A 24,920-nucleotide genomic window follows, 5' to 3' on the forward strand; every position below is an offset into this window, starting at 1 on the left:
TTATTTTATGTACTTTAAATTGAGGTACAAATTTGCTCCCTATGGTTCAGGTTTAGGATGTAAATAGGTACAAATTACAAGTACAAACAACAGTTGAAAGTACAAAATGGTGCCTTTGATGGTACCACTCCAGTGACGAGACATGGTACCCCTAAGGGTTCGATCCTGTACTTAATTTTCCTGAGTGTGACCACGACCTGGACGACTGGGAACCTACACCTTTTGGTTTGTTATTGTTTTCCTGTTGAGGTGGCTTAAAGGACAAAGTCAGACTCCAAACACAAAGCCATCATTTTATTTAGTAAAAAAACCAAATGATAAATAGAAAATAGAAACATTAACATGGCTTTTGACATTAAAGTGCAGAAATCAGTCAGTAATGCAGCAGGACGCCGTGTTAATAAGGAGTGAACAGATGATTTGTTGTTCCAAGCATCATTTTGTCATCTGGGGCTGATTTGATCACATGAATCGACTGTAAATGTAAAACTGAACCAAAACAACAAATCGTGTCTGTAAAAATAAAGGCATTAAGAAGCACGCTGGCTGCAGGAGCCCAGCAGACTTCAGGTGAACTTCCTGATGAAGCGCAGCTTCAGGTACGCGATGGTGAGGAAGCAGATGATCATGACGATCAGAGCCAGGTGGTTCTGCCAGAGACCCCACGTCGAGTAGTCCACGCCCTGCTTCTCCAGGTAAGACTCCCCCGTGCACCTGGTGACGCAGAAACCACAAGCATCACGTTGCTGTTTACTACTTTAGGATGTAAACTAGTTATGGTTCATCTGGTTAGTTAATATGGATAAAAATCAACAACATGAAACCATTTAGAGCTGAAAGCAGAAAACATGATTGTGTTTTTCTCTCTGACAGCAGGAGTGGGTTTTCAGGGGTTTCTTACGAGACTGATGGAGGGAGCATGGAGCTGTTTAACCCCGTGCAGAAGTTCAGACCGGGGAACTCGTTAGCCTGCAGAGCCTGGAGACACAAGCAGAGGTTTTACACATCTGCTTAAGGTTTAGCAGCGTTAACCAGACGAGGAACATGACATGTGGCTGTAACAGTGGTGAGGAAAGCTGGATGCTGATCTGCTGATGTCCTACGTACACTGAGGCCATATCTGGGTATACTCAGGTATTTTAACCAAGCCAGCCAGCTGGCGATGGAGGGAAGATTCACCAGCAAACCTGCAAAGATCTGCAGAGAAAAACAACAAAGGGGAGTTTAGACAGGTGTGTTGGTGCAGACGAACATCTAAAACCTGCAGGATGGTGGACCTGAGGAGCAGGACTGGACTCCTTTGGGGTCCGTTATTAATGCTGCACTGGTTCAAACCTTTCACATGCTAATTAGCTACACGCCATCATGCTAACGCGGTTTGTTGGTGTGAAACTAAAGGTCACGACCCTGATCAGAATCCAGAGACAGGACCAGAACATCTCCACGACCGCTGAAAGCTTCAGACTGACACCATGATGTCACTGGTGGAGAATCTACCAATCACAACCCATCAGAGATTCTGATGAGAGCTCTCAGAGAAGGTGAAGCAGCTGGTCTCAAACCTTTAGCTATAGAACCATAATGCTCTTTAGTTTGTCTGGATGAGGAACATTACCATCATGAAGACAAAGGAGATGGTCATGAAGATGTTGGCGATGGCCACCACTGTCTGGTCAGCTGAGATGGCCATGGCCATGGAGGTGGCCGTGTAGGAGACCAGCGCCACGGTGAACATGAAGGTGAAGAAGGCCTCCACTGTGGCCTTCAGACCTGATCAGGAACACAAACCATCAACAGGTTAAAACCAGATCTGGAAAGGTGTCTCCAGACACTTCTGTTTCCCTCACCGATCATGAAGTAGGCCACGCAGGTGAAGACCATGGCAGGGATGGTCCTCAGGGTGAGGATGTCAGACAGGATCTTACACAGGAAGTAGACGGACACTCTGTAGTATCCACTGATGTATTCATGACTGTAGAAGAAGATTCATCAGAAAATCTCCTCTGCTTTGGTTCTCAGAGGAATAAACCTAAACATCTAGGAACGTTCACGTTTTCTTATCGTTACATCACCCTTATGGCTCGTGTCCTAGACCTGTTTAGTTGACTTTGGACCCTCCTGTTCTACAGCACCAGTCTCACTAATATTAGTCAATAATATGTTTTATGAATCATCTTCATTCTGATTCTCACGTTTTACCTTCAAAATGCTCAGATTTGTCACCGAAGTTGTGTTTGTGCACATGCAGCTTTGTGTGTCAAACCCACGTGAAGAGTTTCCTCTCAGTGATGAAGAGTTCAGCAGCCGACAACGAGCTGAAACACTGATTCACAACAATGAAGAAGAGCGAGCCGATCCTGGAAACAAAGCAGTAAAACAGGTCTGATCTCACACAGACGGAAGGTTTAAACACAGCGATTGTGCAGTTTGTCTTCCTGCTGCAGCAAACTCTAAACTTTCATATCAGGTGTTTAATTTATGGGGATCTGAGTGTGTTGACAACCTGCCAAACCAGAAAGATCATAGAATCGTCACATTCTACCTACTAGAAGCAGGAGGAAGAGGGGCACGAGTTTCCACCCGGACCTTTTTAGATGTGACACACTCTGGTCCTAACCACTTTAGAGCTGACTCATAAAGATAAAGTGATCAATGCTAATGATGCATTAGCTGGGTGATGATTTGGGGCTTTTGTCTGTTTACCTGACAGTGAGTGATGTTAGCATCGCTAGCACATGTAAGTATGATAAGCTGATAATTAGGCACAGCTAATAGTTCTGTTGAGGGCTGTTTTAGCCTAAAGAATCAACACATTCTCACTCCCAGCGTGTCAAAAACAAACGCTTGGTCAGCCACCCTCCGCCTCAGACCCCTGACGCCAGAAGTGCCCTTTTTCGTTACTTATGTGCGAAAAGGGGTTTTTCCCTTTTCTAACTGCAGATCCCAATGCAGCGTTACACTGACGCGATGCGGCACCAAACAAGCTCAATGTACCTCACCCTAACCTTATCCCCTTATTTAACCTTCCCCTCACCCCTATCCTAACCTTAACCATCTTGCTAGCGAACACGTTAGTGATGTGTCGGTCGCTCTAAAAGCCGGCTCTATGAAGTGAACGGCGGGAGCCGCCTCGTCATTGGTCGGGTTTGGACCGAGCCAACGCGAGGGGGAGGTTTCAACTACCACGGTGGAGGTTAAAAGTAGAGGGTATGTGTAACCTCCCCCTCGCCAGATGGTATGTTCTACTGTTCCCCTTGGGCGGCAAATACGAAAATTCACAGTCATACTCTGACTGTCAGAGTCAGAATGCGTGGGAAACAAACGCTTGATCAGAGTGAGAGTAACGTTTTAGGTAGCAAGAGGGTTAAGGTTAGGATGAGGGAGAGGGGAAGGTTATAAATAGTAAAACGTTAAGGTTTAGGTGCGGTTAAATGAGCTGGTTCGGTGCTGCATCAGCGGATATCCCATCGCGTCAGTTTTACGCTGCACTGGGATCTGCAGTCAGAAAAGGGAAAACCCCTTTTCGCACATAAGTGACAAAAAAGAGCACTTTTGGCGTCTGGGGTGTGAGGCGGAGGGTGGCTGACCAAACGTTTGTTTTTGACGCGCTGGGAGTGAGAATGTGTTGCAAGAATAAGCCTGGTTATGCTGTTAAGTGGTAAACTAGATTAAAGGACAACATTAGGTAAACATGAACAAATGATCTTGATAAAAATTGGCTTTAAAAATCGTACAATATCATTGCTAAATCACCTACCTCTAATTTCTGTTTTTTAAAAATAAACTACAGAAATGGACTAATTACTAATAATATAAAGACAAATAACTATATTGTCAGCTGTGTTTTCAGAAATAGAATTATTAGAAATGATACCTGTTCTGTATTCCGCTCTGATCCTCCTGGACTTTGAAGAAAAGCGCTCCGACGACCAGAGCGAGGAACAGCGTTACCGCTACCTAAAGACATGAAGACAGCAGTAGTAATATTAGTTTCCAGTACAAACAACTGAGAGTTAATTCAGTGCTAGACAATTTTTTTATCAACACGTCATGACCGATAATTACACTCCTGTCCAGCAGGAGGTGCCATAGAACTGTACGGAATTCAGAAAAGAAAGGAAAAAGAAAAGAAAGGAAAAAAACATTATAAGAGAATGAAAAAAAGATAAAATGAATTAAAAACATGAAAAAGGAAAAAAGAAAAAAGAACTGTACAGAATTCACACTGAACTTCTCTATCTGATGCACCTAATCAATTCCCATTTCTGCTGTCATCACAGCAGCAGGAACAGATGGAGGACAGCGGCTGTTTTACCTGAGCGATGGAGGTCTGAGGGTTGAGAATCAGGTTACGGAACGTTCTCTTGAGAACCCACTTGAACTGCGTCAGGAAACCGGTGTTGTAGGTGATGGTTCTGGAGGGAGAGAACTTGGCGGTCTGCTTTCCTTGCACTATCCTGTCTGAAAGAGACGAGACATAAAAATACTTCAGGTTCAAAAGTTAAAATTCGGATAAGCATCTTTCTGAGGACAGTCCTGAGGGGAGAGGCCCAGACTTCATTCTCCCTAGCCACTTGAGCCAGCTCCTCCAGAAGAATCCCAAGGCGTTCTCTGGCCAGCTGAGAGACATAGTCCCCCCAGCGTGTCCTGGGTCTACCTTTAGGTGTCCTCCCTGTTGGACGTGCCTGAAAACCCTCAGCAGGGAGGCGTCCTAATACCGAAGCCACCTCAGCTGGCTACTCTTGATGTGGAGGACCAGCGGGTTCAGGAGTTGCTCCCACAACAACCATCCTACAGCCACAGCTCAGGACGGCCACCTCAACATGAAGGCACTGAACAGGACCCACTTGGACTTGATGCCCCCCCCCCCCCCCCGGTACACGTTCGCAGTCCTATCGGAGGTAACAATGAAGCTTCTTCTGACAGTTTCAACTCAGCTTTTCAGTTTTGTGTTTAAAATGAATTTCTAACCTTTAGGAGAACTCAAGTTGCATCAAAACACACAGAAATCCAACCAGACTGCTTCTGCACCCACCTAGCTCTGCCTTGGTTTGTCTGTAGTGATGGGAGTTTCTGTACTCCTCAAGCAGTTTGTCCTCAATTCCTTTTCTGGATGTTGACGTAGAATCTGAGTCATCATGAAGATCTGGAACAAAGACTGAGTCACATCACCAGGCGAAGGAAAGCTGTCGCATCACAGCTTTATGCACACGCTCAAAGCTGCTGATGACAAGAGGAAAAGGTAAAGGACAGTAACCTTGAACTCAAACCTCACAACCCCCAGAAGATCACGTTTATGCACCCAGAAGAGTTCGAGAACATGAAATCGGGAGCACGTTTAAGGCTGCTACTGTAGATAGTTCCTGTTAGCTGTGGTCATGAGGTTGATGTTGGCTCCTTCAGGACACATTTTTGTGTTCGTCACATTGTTCTCAAATGTTTCCCATTGCACCAAATGCCATCATTATTTATTGATAAACCAAACTTTCTTCTAATTCCTTTGACTGATGATGACATTTCCATAACGGACATAAAACCAGTTATTTTTATTCCCATCGCCCAAACAGACCTTCCTGGTCCAGGTTGCTAAGGGCGACAGCGGTGGAGTCTCCATTGATGACGTCCAAGAAGAAGTCAGCAGGGTTGTTGTGAGCCTCGCAGATGAATCCTGGAAAACAGAACCTCCAGACTGAGTTCAGAACCTCTAGAGTTCTTGTCTCGTTTCAAACTGAATGTAGGATCCTTACCGATGTCAGAAAAGTAGTCCAGAGCGCTCTGTGCCGGGCCGTGGTAAACCTGAACGGTGTCGCGTTACACAACAGTTGAGTTCATCAGCAGCATGTGGGCGTTCTCATTAACAGCTGATTATCTGACCTGTTTGCCGTTGACCAGCAGAGTGAGGCTGTCGAACAGGCGGTAGATGGTGTAGCGGGGCTGGTGGATAGACAGGATGATGGTGCGGCCGTGGTTCGCCATCCTGCAGAAACGCAACGTAGACATTACAATTCCTCTAGTGTGTTCTGGATCTGCCCAGAGTCTCCTCCTGGAAGGCCGGAGGTCTCCAGGAGGCCTCCTGCTGGCTCCTCTTAAAGAGGCTCCTCAGCTCTACTCCGAGTCCTTCCTAGATGTTCAAGCTCCTCTCTAAAGCTGAGTTATAGTTACTAGTTGTAGTTACTAATTACTCTGTCAAAAAGGTAACTGAGTTAGTTACTGTGTTACAAGATTATAAAAGTAACTAATTACAAGGAAAAATAACCATTTCATTACTTTTTTCATAAAAAGAAAAAAAAATGAAGAAAGTTCTTAATAGAACTTTCTTCATTTACTGTAAATGATGAACGACCCGCACTTGTGTGGCGCCTTTCAGAGTCAGAGGACTCCAAAGTGCCCACAAGGTGTATCATCCATGTGGGCGACAGTGGCACAGGAGTTAAGTGCTCGCCCCATAATCAGAAGGTTGCAGATTCGAGCCCCGCTCAGTCTGTCGCTGTCGTTGTGTCCTTGGGCAAGACACTTAACCCACCTTGCCTGCTGGTGGTGGTCGGAGGGACCGGTGGAGCCAGTGCTCGGCAGCCTCTCCTCTGTCAGTGCGCCCCAGGGCAGCTGTGGCTACATCATAGCTCATCACCATCAGTGTATGAATGTGTGTGTGAATGGGTGAATGACTGATTGTGTTGTAAAGTGCCTTGGGGGGTTCCAGGACTCTAGAAGGCGCTATATAAGTGTGGGGTGCGGTGCCTTGGTCTGCCTGAATGTTCGTGGCTTCCGGGTCAGGGGGTTTAAGATTTTTGGCGTCTGCCTGATCAATCCCGGTGGCTGCCTGGTGGGGTCTGGGTCCCTGGGTTCTGCTGGGTCCCTGGAGGGGGTGGTCGCCCCTGGGTCCTGGGTTGCTGGGTCCCGGGTCGCTGGGTCCCGGACTCGGCCGTCTAGGGGTTGGGAGGCTGTGGGCTTGCCGCTGATATCTCCCGGGACCCTGCCGGCTGCCGGTTGTGGCCCCACGGGGCGATCCTCTGTGCCTCTCGAGGGGGGCGGGGGCTTTTCTGGTCGCAGTCTCCCTTGGGTTCCTGTGCTCTGGGGCAGCGCCTGGATCTCTGGGACTTGGAGCGCCCTCCGTCTCCTACACATCTTTTGGGGGCGGATCTGTGATCCCTCACACTCTCTATTGGACGCTCCTATAGAGAAACCTTACATAAACAAGCGCGTGTACACACACAGGTGCTCACATGGTGCTCTCATAAGTATGGACTTGGGCATGTTAAACACATGTCTTAAGGCTATGGTGGGCACTAAATGCACTATGATTTATTATCGTGTGATTGTTTACTTAAACAATGCTGATTGTATATTTCTTCAAGTTGACGCAGTGATAGCTTGCTCCTGTTGTATTGTTGTGTGTCCCATTTTTTCTCTTCTTTCATTTTCTGCAGGTCTAGAAGCAGACTCTTGTTCATTATTGTTTATTTTTGTGGAAACCCCCCCCCCCCCCTCTTTTGTCTCTTCCTTTCTCTTTCACCTCTGACTCCGTGTCTGGTCGGAATTACAAAGCATTCAAAAACAATAACAATAAAGTTTTAAGTATCAGGCGTGACATTAAAAGCAGACGCTTTGATGCTCCACCTGAGAGTAAATCTGTAAGTCTTGTCACCAGCATTCAGACATCAATTCTGCTTGCTTCACAGCCAGACAGGACACGGGAAAAAAATAAAATAAAATAAAAAATAGAAGGTGCTATATCAAATACAGACCATTTACCATTTACCACACATTCACACACTGGTGGTGATGAGCTACGGTGTAGCCACAGCTGCCCTGGGGCACGCTGACAGAGGCGAGGCTTGCTGAACAAGCAAGGTGGGTTGAGTGTCTTGCCCAAGGAAGCAACAGCCTTTCTCTGGTCAGAGCTGGGATCAAACCTGCAACCTTCCGATTACGGGACAACTTGCTCTACCTCCAGGATGACCTCTGCCGCCCTGTGGCCCACTTGGAGAAAACCTTCCAGGCTCAGTGACTTCAGGCCCTCAACCATGCCACAAACCTTCCAGGCCAGGTTTGAGCTCAGAAAGCAGCAGACTGATGTTCTACGCTGGATCGTCCCCAGACAGGATTCTGTACACAAGCCGACCATGAGCTCATGCAAACCATTAACAATATCTCCACCAGTTAAGAGAATAGCTGCAACCATAGCTCTCAGGACTAAATGCTGTTAGCTGTAGTGTTTGGTTTGCAACAATCAATGTCATGGATACTTTCATGTCCAGAGCACAGGTAGCTCCTGAGGTTTGATTAAGAGGTTGCAGCCTACGGATATGAAGTCTTGGTGTTTGGGTCAGACCTGTCTAGATTTATCCTCCTCCTTTTGCTTCTGAACAACAAAGTGGGCTTCATCTATTTCTTTACCCGTGTAGCACCTCATTCCTCTCAATGAAACTGTGGCTACATGCATAACTTCATGTTCCTTAAAGCTTAGATCTGATTGGCTGCCTAAGATTCATAAGTAAACCTGGTTGTTTCACCTCTTCAGCAGCAGCAGCACAGAGTTGGCCGTGCTGGCATCGAGGCCCGTAGTGGGTTCATCCAAGAAGAGAACAGGGGGGTCGATGATCAGCTCCATCCCGATGTTCGTCCTCTTCCTCTCTCCTCCAGAGATCCCACGAATCAGCTGAGTACCCACCTGCACAGGTGTCACACGTTAACCTGTTTTCCTCTGATTCACTTCAACACTTCACCTGATTGTCAGAGTTCTGGTAAGTGAAGGCTGTGGTGGTAACCTAGCTGGTTCAAGCCAGAGATCAGAACCTGAGCGTTCCTGTTGCTTCCATCAGAGAAGCTAAGCTCAGAGCTTCTAGACCTACTCTGCTATAATAAAGTTATAATAAAGTTTTATAGCCTCTGAATAATCCCCAACAGTTGTACAATTTACCATCTCCTTTACTCGCTGTCCACCTTTAGCTAGTTGGGACACGTGGAGCTCATTTACAGAAAGGCTAACTCTGTTTTGGAAAATGTAATAATTAAAAAATGAAAACGACGTTCTGAAGGTAAAATCTATCGTTCACATCAGATGCTGAAGTTTTTCTTCTTGTTCCATAAGTTTAACTATCTTCAGCCTCTCCTCTTCATCACTCTTCCTCACCTTGGAGTCGGCTACTCGCCCCAGTCCCAGTTCCTGGATCAGCTTGTTGACTTTCTGGTCTTTCTCTTGCTGACTGATGCTCGACGGGAGGCGAAGAGCTGCAGAGAAGGTCAGGTTTTCTCTGACCGTCAGAGTTCCCATCACCACATCGTCCTGCAGAAGGATCAAACTCTAACTTTACATCAGCACATTAAACATTTGTTTTGACTGACTTCATAAAACTATTAGTGACTGAGGCTGATCTTATCGCTGTAGGAGGTCTCAGAGCCACAGGTCTGACCTCCAGCCTGCTCCACCCACCTGGACCACATATCCAGACAGACACTTGAAGTTGGGAGGCTGAGGAGCTCCGTCAATCAGGACTTCCCCGGTCAGACCTGCAGGGTCTTTTCTGGCTGCCAGAACATCCAAGAACCTGCAGGGCAACCAGCTCAGGTCAGATGTTTGGAGTAAATAAATAAAATAGTAACAATGTTGTTTCCTTGTGTTTAAATAAAAACAAGAGATGCTTGATTACGGGTGAATCCCAAGCCCCCATAATGCGGGTGAAAAATTGAGGCCAATGCGGAAGTACCAAAATTGCAGTTCCACCCTCATCCACTAGGGGCTGGTGTCAGAAGTGAGCAAATCCTCATTGACTCCCATGTTAAAAATACCAATTTCACAGCAGAAATAAACATGTTTACAGCCTGGTACCAAAACATGTTTTTGGTTTAAATGATCTAGTTTACACTCATGACAACTCTGAGGGTGGTGCATTTTTTTCTCACTCTTCTGCTTAAGTGTATTAAAAACCTAAAATTCTGTATAATTAATGAGCATCAGACCCACGTGACCACAGAGCAAGGTCCGGGGAAAGGCCTCAGTAGAGCCTCGGTCTGGCCTGGAAACTGCTCCGTCAGTTTCAGTCTCTCAACTTAGACCAGTAGTTGTAGCGTTTGTGTATTCTCTTTTGGATATTATTTGTGCAATTGTTGGACAAAATGACTTGCTGTGGCATTAATTGCACTAATAGAGCGTCCAAGGAGTCTCCACTTCATTTTTTTCGGTAAGTAAAATTATATTTATGTATTTTAGGTCACTGCCGAGCTGAGCTTAGATTTTAACATGTACTGTTTAACCATGAAATTTAAATGTAATAGGGTAAAACCCAGTGCATTTAACATAATGCTGCACTTTAGAAAATGGGTTGAAATATAACATGTTGGTGGAGCTGGGTTCCGACTATCGGCTTGTGAAGCTCTCAGGAGACCGATGTTTTCCACCCATTCTCCCCTCCCCGCAGCTCTGCGCATCTGTCTGATCACGGCTTCTGTCTGCTCCTGTCTGCTGCGCAGGCTGCCGGCTTGTGGAGCTCTCGGAGACCTCTGTGTTCCACCCGGTTCTCCCCAGCGGTCAGCCCGGCGTATCTCTGACTCAGAAGCTCTGGTGTTGTGCACAGTTAACTCCGGTTGTAGCTAGGTTGCTACCTCCGTTAGCTTAGCTCCCACCTCCGCGTTAGCTTTGGGTTAGCTTGTAGCTAGTTCAACCGGGTGTCGTCAGTTGATCCCAGCCTTACAGCCACACCCTCAGCTCCACCTCTCTTCCCTTTTTTGGAATTGTCTGGGCTTGACGGAACCTGTGACACGGTCAAAATGGGGGTGGTGGCCACCTCCCATTTAGCAGTTATTATTGGAGTCTATGGAAACCCATTGTCCAACATTTACATGTTGATGGTAAATCCCAATCAGAATGATATAAATATGATAACTTATTCAGAAACACTGAAACGCCTTTTCCGGGCAACCCACGATGTGAAAAACACGTAAGACAGTTAAGAACACAGATTTGTAACGATAACTGAATATTTTTACACTTGACACTGGTCTCATTTTCCATATGAACTCAGCGGGTCGTGACGGGAAGTTGCTGTTAGCTTTAAAGGTTTTCTGATCATCTGGAGTCAGAAACAAACATTAAATTACAAATTAGATGTAAACTAAGTTTCTTCAGTTTGGATGTAAAAATGAACCAAACCAGATTAAGGACACAAGATGATTCATGCTTTCATAAAATCCACCATTTAAACCAATAATTAATATTCACAAACATGCATTTTTGTCAACAAGAACGTTTAAATAAACAAGTAATCCCCATTTGTGCATGACGAACCAATCTTTGTTTTTCATTTTTATTCTGTTTTTTTCTTGTCTTTTTTTTATGTGAACAAAGACCAGTTCTATGATGCTTATTTGTGCAACACTCACGATGATTTTCCGCTTCCTGTTGCTCCCATGATGGCGTTCAGACCCGGTTTCATGATCCCACTGAGAAGAAAAACAAAAGTACTCTGAGATTTTCATCATGTTTCATTATGTCCCGGAATCACCAGTCGGGGTCTGAACGTCACCTCCCTCTGCTGGTCTGAGTGGTGCAACGCCAGCATTCTTATCAAAGGATTTTCCAACATAATTCCTGAACGGCCTCAGCTCAGAGAAATAGCATTTACCTCTCACAGCCAGTCCAGGCACAGTTAAAACTGGCAGCTGGAAGCAGCAGAAGTGGTTCTTTTGGCTTGTAGATGACCACAGAACACATAACCTGACCAAAGCGCCTTTTTACCTTCAGAGGTGCTTTATAAAAAATAATGTCTTCTTCTTCTTCTATAAAACTTTATTTCAGACAAAACAGCTGTCCATACTCTAAAATGCCAAAGATATAATAATAAATAGAAGTAGAATGTCCATTAAAACAACAGAATAAAAGCATAAAATTTGTACAACAGAAAATACAAAATTATGAAATTTTTCTAAAAGTTTATAAAATAACAGAAACATGAACCTGGATTTAGGAGAGTAAAGCTGTTTTAATTCCAGATAATTACATTACAGTAAGATGCTTATTAACGTTAATATTCACCTCACATAAATGTTTTTAAACATTTTCATTCACAAAGTGTTAAACATGTAATGGAATGAAAGGACTGTTTTCCACCTAAATGTCATTTCCCCCTCTCCTCTGACACAGAACTAGTCTGCATGAGATATGGCCTCAAGGTCTCATGCATTTGCTCTAAACTGCTTCTTTCCAGCTCAAGAGAAGAATGAAGACAAAGGACTCTCTCTTTTTAATAAATCAAAGAACTCTATTTTTAATAAGCTAATCAAACAAAGTGATAGTCAATAATAAGACCAATAATGTGACCAATCTGTGAAATGAAAATATTAACCCTTTGATGCATGAATTATGAAATCTTCAACCATGATTTTTTAACAATTTTTTCATTCGTCTTTAGGTGTGAATGAAACAAATTTCAACAAATATTTTTTGTAAAATGTTATAATTTACAAAAAATGTATTACATGTCCATCTCAGTGGGCAGCGTGCATTCTGAGCATGTTGGCTTGGCTTACTGAAGTCCAAACGGAGGGGCTCAAATGCAATAAAGTCTTCAACAGCTGTGCTTAATAGCAAAAACAAATAAATAACAATTTTGAGTACCTGTCCATTGTAGTGACCATTATGCATCAAAGGGTTAATTACTTTATTATAATCCTATAGAATATAGGAGTAATATGACTTTAAATGTTTCCACTAGGACTGATCTCACGTAGCGTTAAGACATGACACATTACTTTCACTGATCCAATCAGAATCTGCCAGATCTGACGGAGGCGTGGTTTTGGCAGTGCTTGGTAAATCTGTCATCTTTTCATTCGACCATAAACCAAAACATCCGAATTATAAAACTATGCCCACGTCATCTTTAATGCCAGTTCAAAGTGTTCAAGAGAAGTTGACGGAGTGGCCAATCCGTAACTTTCCTCTTCAGCCGAAAGAACCAATGACAACCTGGAAAACCTGTTACTGTTCCAACTGCTGCAACGGTTCCTTTCAGAATAAAAGCTGAAACATCACGACCCCGTTTTGGGTCTTGTTAGATGTCGATAAACTGTCGTGACCCGGAAGTATCTCAAGACTGGTCTGGTCGGCTGCCGTGGCTGTTTCTACAAGCTTCGGCTCCACAAAGGTCAAGCTGTACCTTTACACCTCCTGATCTAACGGGGACTTCCGCTAAGGGTACGTAGACCGACAGAATGGCGTCGTAATGTGTTCATGAATCTCCTAATCAAAGCTTAGCGTGAAGACATCACCTTCACTTCCCACCAGAACTAATCGTTACTTCGGGTTTGCTGGTTCTGAAAAACATTCCACATTACACCATTCTCCGTCTCATCCACCTTAGTGACACCACACATTTAGTGTTTCAGTTAGTCCAGTTTAATTTGTTAAGTAATAAATCTTTAAACTTTTAAAACTTGACTCTCTCTCTCTTCTGTTGTCTCTGAATTAATACAAGGTTGTCACATAATCCCTGCAATAAAAAGTTCAAATTTTCTGGTTAAAAAGTACCCACAGATCCATAAGGTTGATTCCATATTCATTATGGAATCTCATGTCTTATGGGTCATTAAATAACATGTAATTTAACTCATTACAAACACCTTTGTATCCGAAGAAGGCGTGTCTTCTGGGGAATGTTTGGTAAAACCCTCAAAAATGTCACATTCTGATTCGCCAGAATGCGCCAACATTTATAAACAATGAGTTCAATAAAACAAGAATTACTTCCCGAATAATTCAGTTTCTAGCTGACTCCCGATTCGGCCAAATCGGGGCGCTGCGAGTATTACAGACGCCACAGCTCTTTTTAGAGCTACTTCACACCTCAGACATCTAACCTGCAGACCCCGGGTTGCATCTCATGGCCGGTGAAGCTGAACTCAGAGGAAGCTACTAATCTCTGAGCATCGTGGTTTTGACGTCCGGTGACCTCACCACTCGGATCGCATCCTTCCGGACCGCTGGGAGCAACTCATACCAGGGTATTATAAGCCTGCAAACTGGCGTCTGATGACTTTAATAAACAACTCTCTAGTTTATAAACAAACAACACATTCTTTTACAACCCAGACTTCACAAACTCTCTCAGATACAAAGAATGTTTTGGCTAAAACATCTAGCTTCCATTACAACATTCCACGCATCACATTAATCCATTTCATACATATCTTGTCATGTATAATCATTAGTTTAGGGAAAAATAATTAAATTCATTTTATAAACTATAAACTTGACTCTGTCTGAATTAATACGAAGTGTGTTTATAGTCCCTGAACAAGCAAAGAATCCTAGAATCTTCTGATTAAACATTGAAAGATCAATCAGGTTGACATTTCATATGTATGGAATTATCACCTCTTATTGGTCATTATTAAAAGATAGTGTAGTTCACGCTACAAATATATAATTTAGGAGACACACACAGTGATATCTGAGGAGTGCGACTAAGTTGATAGGACTTACAGAAAGTGTGCAATAATAGTTTAAACCAAATTAGGCAGTTGCATAAATGCAGACACTGTTGTCATTGTTTTGATTCCAAAACCTTTAGAACTAATTATGAGAACTCTAAACTGGGTCGGTAAGCTCAGTGACCCTTGGCCTCCATGCACAGGTGAATCCTGATATGAGAAAGAGTTTTTAAGGGGGCCAACAACAGACCTACAACATCATCTTGCTTCAGATGGAGTCCCTGTGCATCGCTCATTTATTCGGCGCACTTTACACAAGGAGATGCTGCATGTAAGAGTGATGCAGAGGAAGCCTTTTCTCCACTCACAGCACAAACAGAGCAGCTTGAGGTCTGCTCTGGGACGTAATTTGGGGGGGGGGGGGGACGGGTGGGACATGCCCCCCCCCCCACTTTTTCAAAAGGCAGTTTTGGTCCCCTGCACTTTTTTCCGTCCAAAAACAATATTACGCTCCATTAAATGGATTTGGTTGAGCACTAGGACCGAAACGGAAACCGGTTTACTATTAGACCCGCCCAAAAGCTAATCTATTGGCTCTGCTGATACTTGCTAACGTATTATTGGCTGTTGCTGCTGTCACTCAAGTTGTAAACAGTCAGAACGTGCTCACGTTGTTTTGCTAGTTTGGAGCCGCTAGGGAACACCGGTACTGAGTCACATCGTCAACTAGACGCTGTGTAATATCAGAGCTCAGCTCAGCTTCCATTACATAACATTTGAATAAGTGTTCATTTGTGAGTCTTTGGTAGTTAGGCACAGCCAGGAGGCAGCATGTCAAGAAAACGAAAAGTGGATATAAGACTTCTTTCAAAGTCAAAACGTAAGTTGGAACATGTGACACCCCTGCATTAAGCTCAGACTCACCTCCTCCTTCACAAACATACTCAAAACTAACTTTTACAAACTCATCTCCTCCACATAACTGACTCCTCAGACACAATTTATTCGTATTATTATAATTATTTTTTATAATTATTACTATTATCATCATAATTATTATTACTAGCAGTAGTAGTAGTAGAAGTGTAACTTCAAAACTTTTATCATTTAACTTTATTGTAAACTTATCTATTGCAATGTATATGTTCACATTAAAAAGCTCTGAAAAATGAACAGTATCATCATCGTCAACAGATTTTTTAAGCTTAATGTCAAAGATGTACACTTTTCATTAGATTTATCTTATTTTTTCCATTTATTTTTTGTGTGTTGAAATGCAACAACTTTAAACACTTTTAAGGGAAAAAACATATTTAATATGTTTTTATACACTCAAATGTTAGGGTGATGATCATGTGTAAAACATTAGTTCAGCTTGTCCTCTAACACAGCAAATGAACAAACGGCCAGATCTCAGGAGGACCGTTTATGTATAAATAATTTTTATACTTTTGACTATAGGCCTGGGAAAGTAACAAATTTTGCTGGACGATATTTTGTCCAACAAATTGTTGATGATAAACGATATCATTGTCAACATTATCTAGACCAAAATAACCACTAATATAATGTTAATATATCATAATAATGCAAGTACACCCTTTAAAATGCAACAAATAAACCTTCATTTAACATTGAAATGTCCAGAACCAGAACATCTAAATGAATAAAAATAACAAACAAAAATTAAATAAAAAAGGAATCTCACTCCCTGTTAGAAAATGTTGCACCAAAAACAATAAAAAAGACCCAAAACAATAAATACAATGGCCTATCCATTGTCAACAGCCAAAACTGCACTTCAATAATGATAATAAATAAAATTAATAATAGAGTTGTACATTTTTTAACTTTGATATATATATATATATATATATATATATATATATATATATATATATATATATATATATATATATGTCTTTACATAACACCCCCCACCCCAAATCCGCACAAGCCTGCTGTGTCCCCCCCACTACTGAAATCAAAATTTCGTCCCTGGGTCTGCTAAAGCACAACTGAACAAGCCAACTTTATTTAGGAATAAAAACAAAAACTTAGTTATTTGGGCATGACAATGGGGTGTTATGCATGGAGGAAGAAGAACACAGCATTCCAAGAAAAACACCTGCTGAAAGCTGAAGCTGCACCGGGGCTGGATCTTTCAACAAGACAACGACCCTAAACACTGCTCAACATCTACTAAGGCGTTCACGCAGAGGAACAAGTAGAACATTCTGGAATGGGTATCTCAGTCCCCAGATATTAATATTACTGAAAATCTGTGGTGTGAGTTACGGAGAGCTGTCCATGCTCGGAAGCATCAAACCTGAATGAAGTAGAGATGTTTTAATAAGATTGGTCCAGAATATCTTCAACCAGAAACCAAACTCTCTCTGGAAGTTATAGAAAGCGTTCAGAGGCTGTTATTTCTGCTAAAGGAGGATCTACTAAATATGGAGTTCATGCCTATATTTTGTTTACACAATTATTATAAACTTTCTGCAAACCCTTTCAACTTTGTTTCACTTCTCAGATATCACTTAGTGATATGTTTAACAGATTTTTTAATTGTAACATCCAGCGATTGGTACATGAAAATCATGAAGATTAACAGTTAAGTACTGTTAATCTCACAGTTGAATCTGTTTCCAGTTGAAAATCCAGATTAACAAAAGTGTCCAGTAGCAGGTAAGGACGTTTCAGCCTGATCTCAGGTCTGTTAATGATTACACTGAACAATAAACACTGCAGATAGCAGCTTTCACACACTGTAGAAAGTGACATGAACACATGGTGACCTTTGACCTGAAACCTCTTTCATAAGACTTATCAAACAGCACAGGATGTTTCGGACTCACAGGAAACATCCGAGTCTTTGAGTCTCAAACGTCCAACGGGTTTTAAAAAGGAACCTTTATTTATTTATTCAGTAATAATACAATAATAATCCACACGGATGTGAGAGATCTTTAGCTAAAACAACACAAATGAAAAAATATTTGAGCATTAAAAGTCAGAAAACTTGTGAGAAATTGTTAAAAATTTCAAATCAAGTGTTCCTTTTAAAGCGTGTTTCCTGTGTTTTCACCAGAACCAGGTAGGTTAAAGCAAAACAAGCACCCCCTGTCATGTGTCCTTGTCTGCGTCTCCCCTCATGTGTCTCCTTGTGTTCTCCACCCCTCTCTATGTTCTCCTTTTGTGTCTCCTAGCACCCTCATGTGTCCTTGTCTGCGTCTTCCTCATGTGTCTCCTGGCATTTCCCATTTGCCCCCAGATCTTCAGCCCTCTAGGTTTCCCCCTCCCAGGTCCTGTGCCCCCGTGGCCCCCTTTTAGTCACGCCCCTGTAGTTTTTCTTTCTGTAGTGTTTTTCCTTTAGTTTCAGCTCCCCCCTTAGAATATTAGTTATGTTTGCTGCCCTTCTGGTCTTTAGGTTTTTCTCTCAGGTCATTTTCCTTTAGCTACAGCTGTTCATATTATTTAGTCTCTCTAGTGTGTTTTTTTTCCCATTGGTGTTTGAGGTTATTTTCCCCTCCTTAGATTATTTATGTTCCTGCTCTTCTTGTCTTTAGTTTTTATTCTTAGGTCATGTTTGTTTCCTCCCTGATTAGTAATTGAGTTCACCTGGTCTATCTCTCCCCACACACCTGCAGCTCATCTCCCTCTCATCCTCCCCTGTGTATATAACCCTGTCTGTGTCACAATGTTTTGTCGGTCCATTGTTCGTGTCAGTCTCGTTTCTCGTTGCTCCCTAGCTTCTAGTGCCTCTAGTTCTCTAGTGTTTTTTTTTGGATCTCTAGTGTTTTCATTTGGATTTTGGGTTTTTGGCTCCCTGCCGTCTAGGATTACTCCTAATAAAGGATTTTTATTCCATCTTCCACCTCCCGCCTCGTTCATCTGATTTCCTGCATCTAGGGTTCTAAACTTCCTCCTGCCCACATCGTGACACCCCTTAGTGGCTGGTTTCATAACAAGTGTTAAGCCCCGCCCACTCCACACATATCAAATGGACATTTTCCTGATAAAATAATAAAAACATACCTCAGATTAGGTGGATCTCACTTTCATGATGCGTATTAATTTCACTCATTAATTAGTGGCTAGAGTTAGATTTAAAAGAGGAAGAAGCTGCCTTTTATAACAGACCTCAAGTTAAAAATCATGAGGCGCTTCATAAGAACAAAAAATAAAAACTAGAAAAATACATTAAAAGAAAATAACTTGCTGTTAAATACACACTGATAGTGTGAGGGTGCGTGAGCGGGGCTTTCAGCACCACCTTTTGGGTGCTAAAGGAAGATCACATCCCTAAATGACATTGGGTCTGTTGCCATATTCCCCAGATTTGCGTCTCCTTGCACCTTGCAGGAGCGGTTTACAGCGGTGCTTTGTGTTATTTTAATCCCAAATCTGCCGTATTTTCCGGACTATAACCAGCTACTTTTTTCCCACGCTTTGAACCATGCGGCTTATGATGAGGTGCGGCTTTACTGAAGATTTTCCTTCACCTGCCAGGGGGCGCTTTAGCAGAAAGTGAAACAGGTGGAAGTCAAAAGTGGAAATCGAAGAAAGTGCTCATTTTAATTTAGCACATGCAAGCAGCCGGCACGACAAAGAATTTGTTTCAAATCCATACCCCCTCATCATGGTAACTACACGTATGAGTTCATATGATGCCACATTTAAGTCGAAGGCCATCGATCTGGCAGTAAAGGAGGGGAACAGTGCTGCCGCACGTAAGCTTGGCATGAATGAATCCATGGTTCGGCGCTGGAGACGGCAGCGGGAAGAACTCATTCAAGCCAGCTTCACCCGGGGATGATGACAGCAACACGGACAGCGACACTGACATCACCACAGAAAAGGTATGTGACGAAGCTCTTCTGAGGCTGTTCAACTCCGACACTGAAGAAGAGGACTTTAATGCGCAAGAGGAAGATGAGAGCGACTTTTTCTGGTAGGCAAGTGTGTTTTATTTACTAACCAGGCATGTTTTGTGTGCAGTTTTTATTTTCTAATCATCCTGGGCTTATTAATGCTGTATCAGCGCTGTTCTTTTCTTCTAAACATGCAAATGACCAGTAATAACATGTCAGTGCTGTTTTTATTTTATAACCACCCAGAAATATGAATGCTATCAGTGCTGTTCTCTTTTCTAAACTTGCAGGCACGTTCACCCGTGTTTAAAATTAGTTTTGTTGAATGAAAACAACAACGAAAAACCTCCGTGTAGCGTCTTTCTGTCTCATTATCTTATGTTATGGCCGCACATGCGCTGTGCACCGGAGACCTGCATGTGGCTGCTGCGCCGCGGCTTGTATTTGAGTGCGGCGTGTGTGTGTAGAAAACCTTTTTTTTTTTTGTTAGTGTGGCTTATATTGAGGTGTGCTCTATAGTCCAGAAATTACGGTAAATCAGCCCCTGTAATTCCTTCGTGTTATTTATTTTCACTTGCAGTCAACACCAAGAAAAATTAAGATAATTTGGGAGTAATTTTCATGACTTCTTCATGCCAGATGCTAGTTGTTCCCATTCACTTATATTGTTTATGCTAAGCTAAAGCTAGTGGAATACTGACCAGATTAGAATGACTGGGCTGGTTATCCCACTTATCTTACCCCGGCGGGAATATCCCTTTAAATCCCAACATGGCTGCTCCTGATGCTTAATTTATTATGAACTATATTTATAGTGACTCAGTACTAAAATCCCCATTAATTAAAAACTCCCAGGTCTCAGTTTTCTCCGTGACGTTTTCCAGTGTTTATGTGAATCTTGGTGCAGTATTTTCAGTTCTGCTTTTGCAGGATGTGAACGTTCTGGTTACGCATTCTCACTCCTGTGGAACTAAAAATGCTGTTGTCCTTTCACCCGATTGAAAACTCAGCATCAGCCATGTTGAAACGGTTTAGCAACAGTCTGATCCTTCAGGTGGATCTGAAACTCATGACTCAGCACCACTCTGCAGCCGTGATGCAGCAGTTTAGTTCCTCCCGAGTGGTGAGTCATTCTTTCTGATTTCTACTAATTTATAGTGGTTTACAGTTTGTGGTTTAAACCAATGAACCGATGATCTTTACTTAAGTAAAATCTGTAATTCAAGCAGGTGGAATCTCACCGAGACTAAAACCTGAACTAATCTGGAGGATCTGGTTCGTTTCCCAGCATCTGGACCCTTTACAGTTTTGTCTTCTGACTCTGATAACAACAGGATTTTACTTCCTACTGTTACTCAGCAAAATCCTCCTCCATCTGGTCTCTGAGGAACAGCTTCCTCCCTGTTGACTCAGCAGATCCTAAAAACTTATCGTTTTAATCTCATCCTAGAACACAAGGAAACCTGTTCCATCCCTTCCCCTGTGACATAAATACCTCAGGACACACATGTAACTGTTCATGTAGATAACCCAAGATTAACCCTGTCTGTTAATAATTATTCACAGTAAAACACCGGAGTCACCACCCTGAATGCACCATAAACTACATCCACAGAACCACTCGCTGCCCTTTGACCTTTGACACAATAAAAAGTGGTTTCATAAGAGCTTAATTAGATCACCTGCTCCTGCCGCGGCTCAGTAAACTCTTCAGATGGTTCAAAATTTGGTTCCCTCCTGGGTTCCTGCAGACCTTTTGTAGTTTCAGGTCTGAAGACAGTTGAACGCTGAAATAAAACCAGTCTTTAGCTGCTGATTACGCTCAGATGACAGGTTTCTATTCATTTGGGATTTCAGATTAGCAGGAAACATGGATTATTTCCCCTTGACTTCCAGTCACGTTAAAGTCAAATTTTGTTGGACAAATTTTGTACACATGAGACATAAGTTGTGGCTTATTTTGAGGAATCAGAAAAAACTTATTTTTAAATGTTATTTTTAGATGGTATTATTGTGTGTCCAACCAGCGAGCCGAAGACTGATTTATAATCTGTTGGATCATTTGTTTGCTCTCTGAGACATGACCTAGGACATTCCTCTTCATCTTCTATCTGTCCAGTCCAAAGTAGGACAAAGTGTTTGTTTAATCAACAGTCAGACCAGATATAGCAACACTCATGGTTTCACATCTTGTTCATGTAGGATTAGAATTGTGACTCAGATCTCAACATATTCCCTTAAACTATCCACAGCTTTGTGAGACGGTGTCAGCAGAAGCTCAGGTTCCTCTCTTTTTCTAAAGATGTTCAGAGGGTCCAGGTCTCCGTGTCATCGCTACCATTTTCTAAATAAAACGATTTAAACCAACCAACTGAATCCTGTCATTTTTGGAGTGTATCAGGAACAGAGTTAGTGCGACCTCTTCCTCATCTGGAAGTCAAGGGCCAGGAAAACTAGGTCTGCTGGCTGGAGATGATCTAAACCAAGGAGCTTTCTACAGTTACAGAACCTAATCTGGTCTCTGGGATGCTTCATTTAGATTTTATATTTAAGTTTTGTTGTATAGGTGTTTATCAGGAGTTTGGTGCATTTGAAACCCTTTAAATAAAATAAAAAACTTGCGGGTTTAGTCTCCAACTTTAATCCTCATGAAGGTTATTTTTATGTAACTAAGCTCCTGTGAGCCAGTCCGATCCCTTTAGAACCAGAACCTTGTCCTGGACCAGCATCCTGCCTCCGGGCCTGTTTGTTGGTTTAAAATCAGTCTCATTGTCCTCTAACGAGCTTCTGTATTTACAGCTTGGAGCAGAAACCTGAGGCTCCACAGAACAAACTTCCTTCCTGTTTCCTCCCAACATTAGAGTGTATTTGATCCAGAGCGTGGGTTTTCCTCCCAGGTGGACTCCTGACGGCACGTAGACACACAAACCTAGACCTTCTAGCTCCTCTGATGATGGCCGAGGCCTGGAGAGCTTCTCAGGGATGTTTTTACACACTGTTTGGTACACTCCTGCAGTCTGTTTGGTCTGTTAAATATAACCGGTGACCTTTAAGATCTACATGAATTTAGACGGTTAGCTAACTCACTTCAGGTCGATGAGGATGTCTTTGATCGTGGCCTTTTTCCGACATAAACAGCCTCCTCCCTGCTTCACTTTGTAGTAAATATTGTGAAAACTGACGGTGGCGCCATGTTGGTTTGATCCTGCAGACTGAAAACGGTTCGTTTTACTTAAAAAAAACCAAAATATGTTCTGTTTTACAGAAGCGGTTAACGTTAGCATACGGCGGTTAGCTTACCTGTTTGGAGACGCCGTTCAGCCCTGAATCCAAAGCTTCACCGCTGTTCGACATCGTTTATCTCCTGGGTTGGTTTGATAAAGGAATATTAGACAAAAGGGTAAGTGTGGTCCTTTTAAGTTTTATATTTGCATTAGCATAAATAAATAAATGAAAACAGAAACAAGCGCAACAGCTAACGGTGCTAACATTGCTTTGGGGGAATTTCTGCTTCTTTCTCAAGTTTTGTTCAGGCTAAAAAATTCCGTTGCAAGAAGCACATTTTTAGTGTTTGAAAACTGATGATAAAATGAGTCATGCTAAGCTAGCTGTAGTATCTCTGATCTGACCCGGACTCATTTACTGAGTGAAATTTGTCCGTAACGCTGCCCGGCAACACATTTTACTAAAAGTTTAGATTTGATCCTTTTTTTTTTTTACTTTCCTGTTCCTCTTGAAAGAAGCTCGTTGGTTTTAAATTTTAATTATTCCCTTTTATTTTCTGAAGTCAGATTATGTGGAAAATGTCACATCCTGGTTTCTGTTTTAGTTGTTTCTCACACACCTGATTCAGAGGCTGAATCACCTGTTCGGCAGCTCATGAGGCTGTCCACATACCTGTTCTCCACCTGCTTAATGAAACCAGGTGTGTCGGAGCAAAGAAATCTCCAAAACAAAAAGGATGGTGGCCCCTGGAGGACACGCCACTGATTTAGACAGAGACAAAAAAGTTTTAAATCTATTTAAATCCTTAAATGTTTTACTTTTAGAACTCTTCATCAGAATTACATGATGTCACTAGTTACAGATTATACATCCTCCTAAAGTAAACGGGTTTATTTGAGTTAAAATACCTTTAAAAGGTCAGACCTTTGATACGACTGTTTTCCAGCTTCTCCTGCTCTGAAATGTCAGAAATAACTACGTTTAATCCTGATTCCTCTTTTCAGTGGGACAAACTGTTTTAGGTGTTTAAACATCAGGCATCCATCCATCCATTTTCATCCGCTTATCCGGAGTCGGGTCGCCGGGGCAGTAGCCTAAGGCAAGAGGCCCAGACTTCCCTCTCCCCAGCCACTTGGGCCAGCTCCTCAGGGGGAATCCCAAGGTGTTCCCTGGCCAGGTGAGAGACATAGTCCCTCCACCGTGTCCTGGGTCTACCTTTAGGTCTCCTCCTGATTGGACGTGCCTGGAAAACCTCACCAGGGAGGCGTCCAGGAGGCATCCTGACCAGATGCCCGAGCCACCTCAACTGGCTCCTCTCGATGTGGAGGAGCAGCGGGTCTACTCCGAGCCCCTCCCGAATGACCGAGCTTCTCACCCTATCTCTAAGGGAGAGCCCAGCCACTCTTCGGAGAAAACTCATTTCGGCCGCTTGTATCCGCGATCTCGTTCTTTCGATCACTACTAAAACACTACTAAACTACTACTGTCACTACTAAACATCAGGCAAAATATTAAAAACAGATCAATACCAGAGGTGAAAGAGAGACGTTCTCACCTGCTGAAGACTGATGATCTGCTGGTGAGAAGAGCTGCTGACAGAAATCCAACCAGCGGGATGTTGAGCAGGACTCTGCTCAGATCAGTGTGTGTGTGTGTGTGTGTGTGTGTGTATGTGTGTAAGACAGAGAAGGCGGTCTGTTTAGCCTCCACAGGGCTGACAGCTGCGCATGTCTGCACGTTTTGTAATTTTTATGACTGGGGCGTGACGAGGGAAGTGAGGAGAAGAGCAGCATCTGCAATCCAGGGAGAGAAGAAAATCAAATGTCTGAGGGTCACAAACAGGAAGTTGCAGCATTATCTCTAATAGATACATATTTAATTGTAATTCTGCACTATTCTAAAAGCCAAAGGTTTACTAAAACATCAGATCTTCACACAGCAAGCAGCATGTAAAACACACGTTATTATAAAAACCTGTTTAAAACACTGCAGTGATGTCTCATCTATAAATACGCATCAGAGCCACTGTGGAAAAAATAGAGTGACAGTGACTAACAGAATAATTATACCTATGTTTATTGTTGTGTATTTTGTTGTAGAGGGTTCTGGTTTGCTAAATCATCTTTTTAAGAATTTGGTATTTTATTGTGGTATTTAGAATACTAAGGAACTTCAACCCTTCAAAGTAAAAGTCTAAACCATAGAAATATCTTCAAAAATCCAAAGTTTGTGGTAATATTTTTTAAGTGACAATGTGTCGGGTTTTTTTTTTACCATTAATCTCTGGAAACATCAATCGAAATGTTGTAGTAAACGACTTAAAAGTTGCCCATTCGTGTAAAATTATTGATGGTTTTGTAACATATAATCATAAAAATCGGTTCTAAAATA

At 42.6% G+C, this 24,920-nt stretch overlaps 1 protein-coding gene across 1 annotated transcript; it reads right to left on the bottom strand.

Moving 5' to 3' along the window:
- Positions 1-273: 273 nt before the first annotated feature.
- abcg2a (ATP-binding cassette, sub-family G (WHITE), member 2a) lies at positions 274-24,525 on the bottom strand. Its single transcript, XM_015946124.3, has 19 exons — positions 24,085-24,525; positions 22,605-22,668; positions 22,392-22,516; positions 11,380-11,439; positions 9,434-9,548; positions 9,134-9,286; positions 8,514-8,671; positions 5,875-5,977; positions 5,748-5,796; positions 5,570-5,668; positions 5,036-5,146; positions 4,316-4,461; positions 3,875-3,957; positions 2,268-2,357; positions 1,848-1,972; positions 1,616-1,770; positions 1,108-1,197; positions 902-978; positions 274-714 (listed from the first exon to the last, which is right to left on the bottom strand). Exons 2-19 carry the CDS (start codon positions 22,656-22,658, stop codon positions 567-569), a joined length of 1,941 nt encoding a protein of 646 aa, XP_015801610.3. The 5' UTR covers positions 22,659-22,668; positions 24,085-24,525; the 3' UTR covers positions 274-566.
- Positions 24,526-24,920: the final 395 nt, after the last annotated feature.

The sequence above is a fragment of the Nothobranchius furzeri genome, chromosome 2, assembly GCF_043380555.1.
Source record: "Nothobranchius furzeri strain GRZ-AD chromosome 2, NfurGRZ-RIMD1, whole genome shotgun sequence".
NCBI lineage: Eukaryota > Metazoa > Chordata > Actinopteri > Cyprinodontiformes > Nothobranchiidae > Nothobranchius > Nothobranchius furzeri.

Bases quoted from the DNA above. Each gene is read 5' to 3' on its own strand.
- abcg2a (XM_015946124.3), bottom strand. From the start codon at position 22,658: ATGTCGAACAGCGGTGAAGCTTTGGATTCAGGGCTGAACGGCGTCTCC. The intron at 2,358-3,874 runs GTATCATTTCTA...CTTTGTTTCCAG, and splicing joins CAGAGCGGAATACAGAACAG to GATCGGCTCGCTCTTCTTCA. The intron at 1,198-1,615 runs GTAATGTTCCTC...TTTTCTCTGCAG, and splicing joins TCTCCTTTGTCTTCATGATG to ATCTTTGCAGGTTTGCTGGT.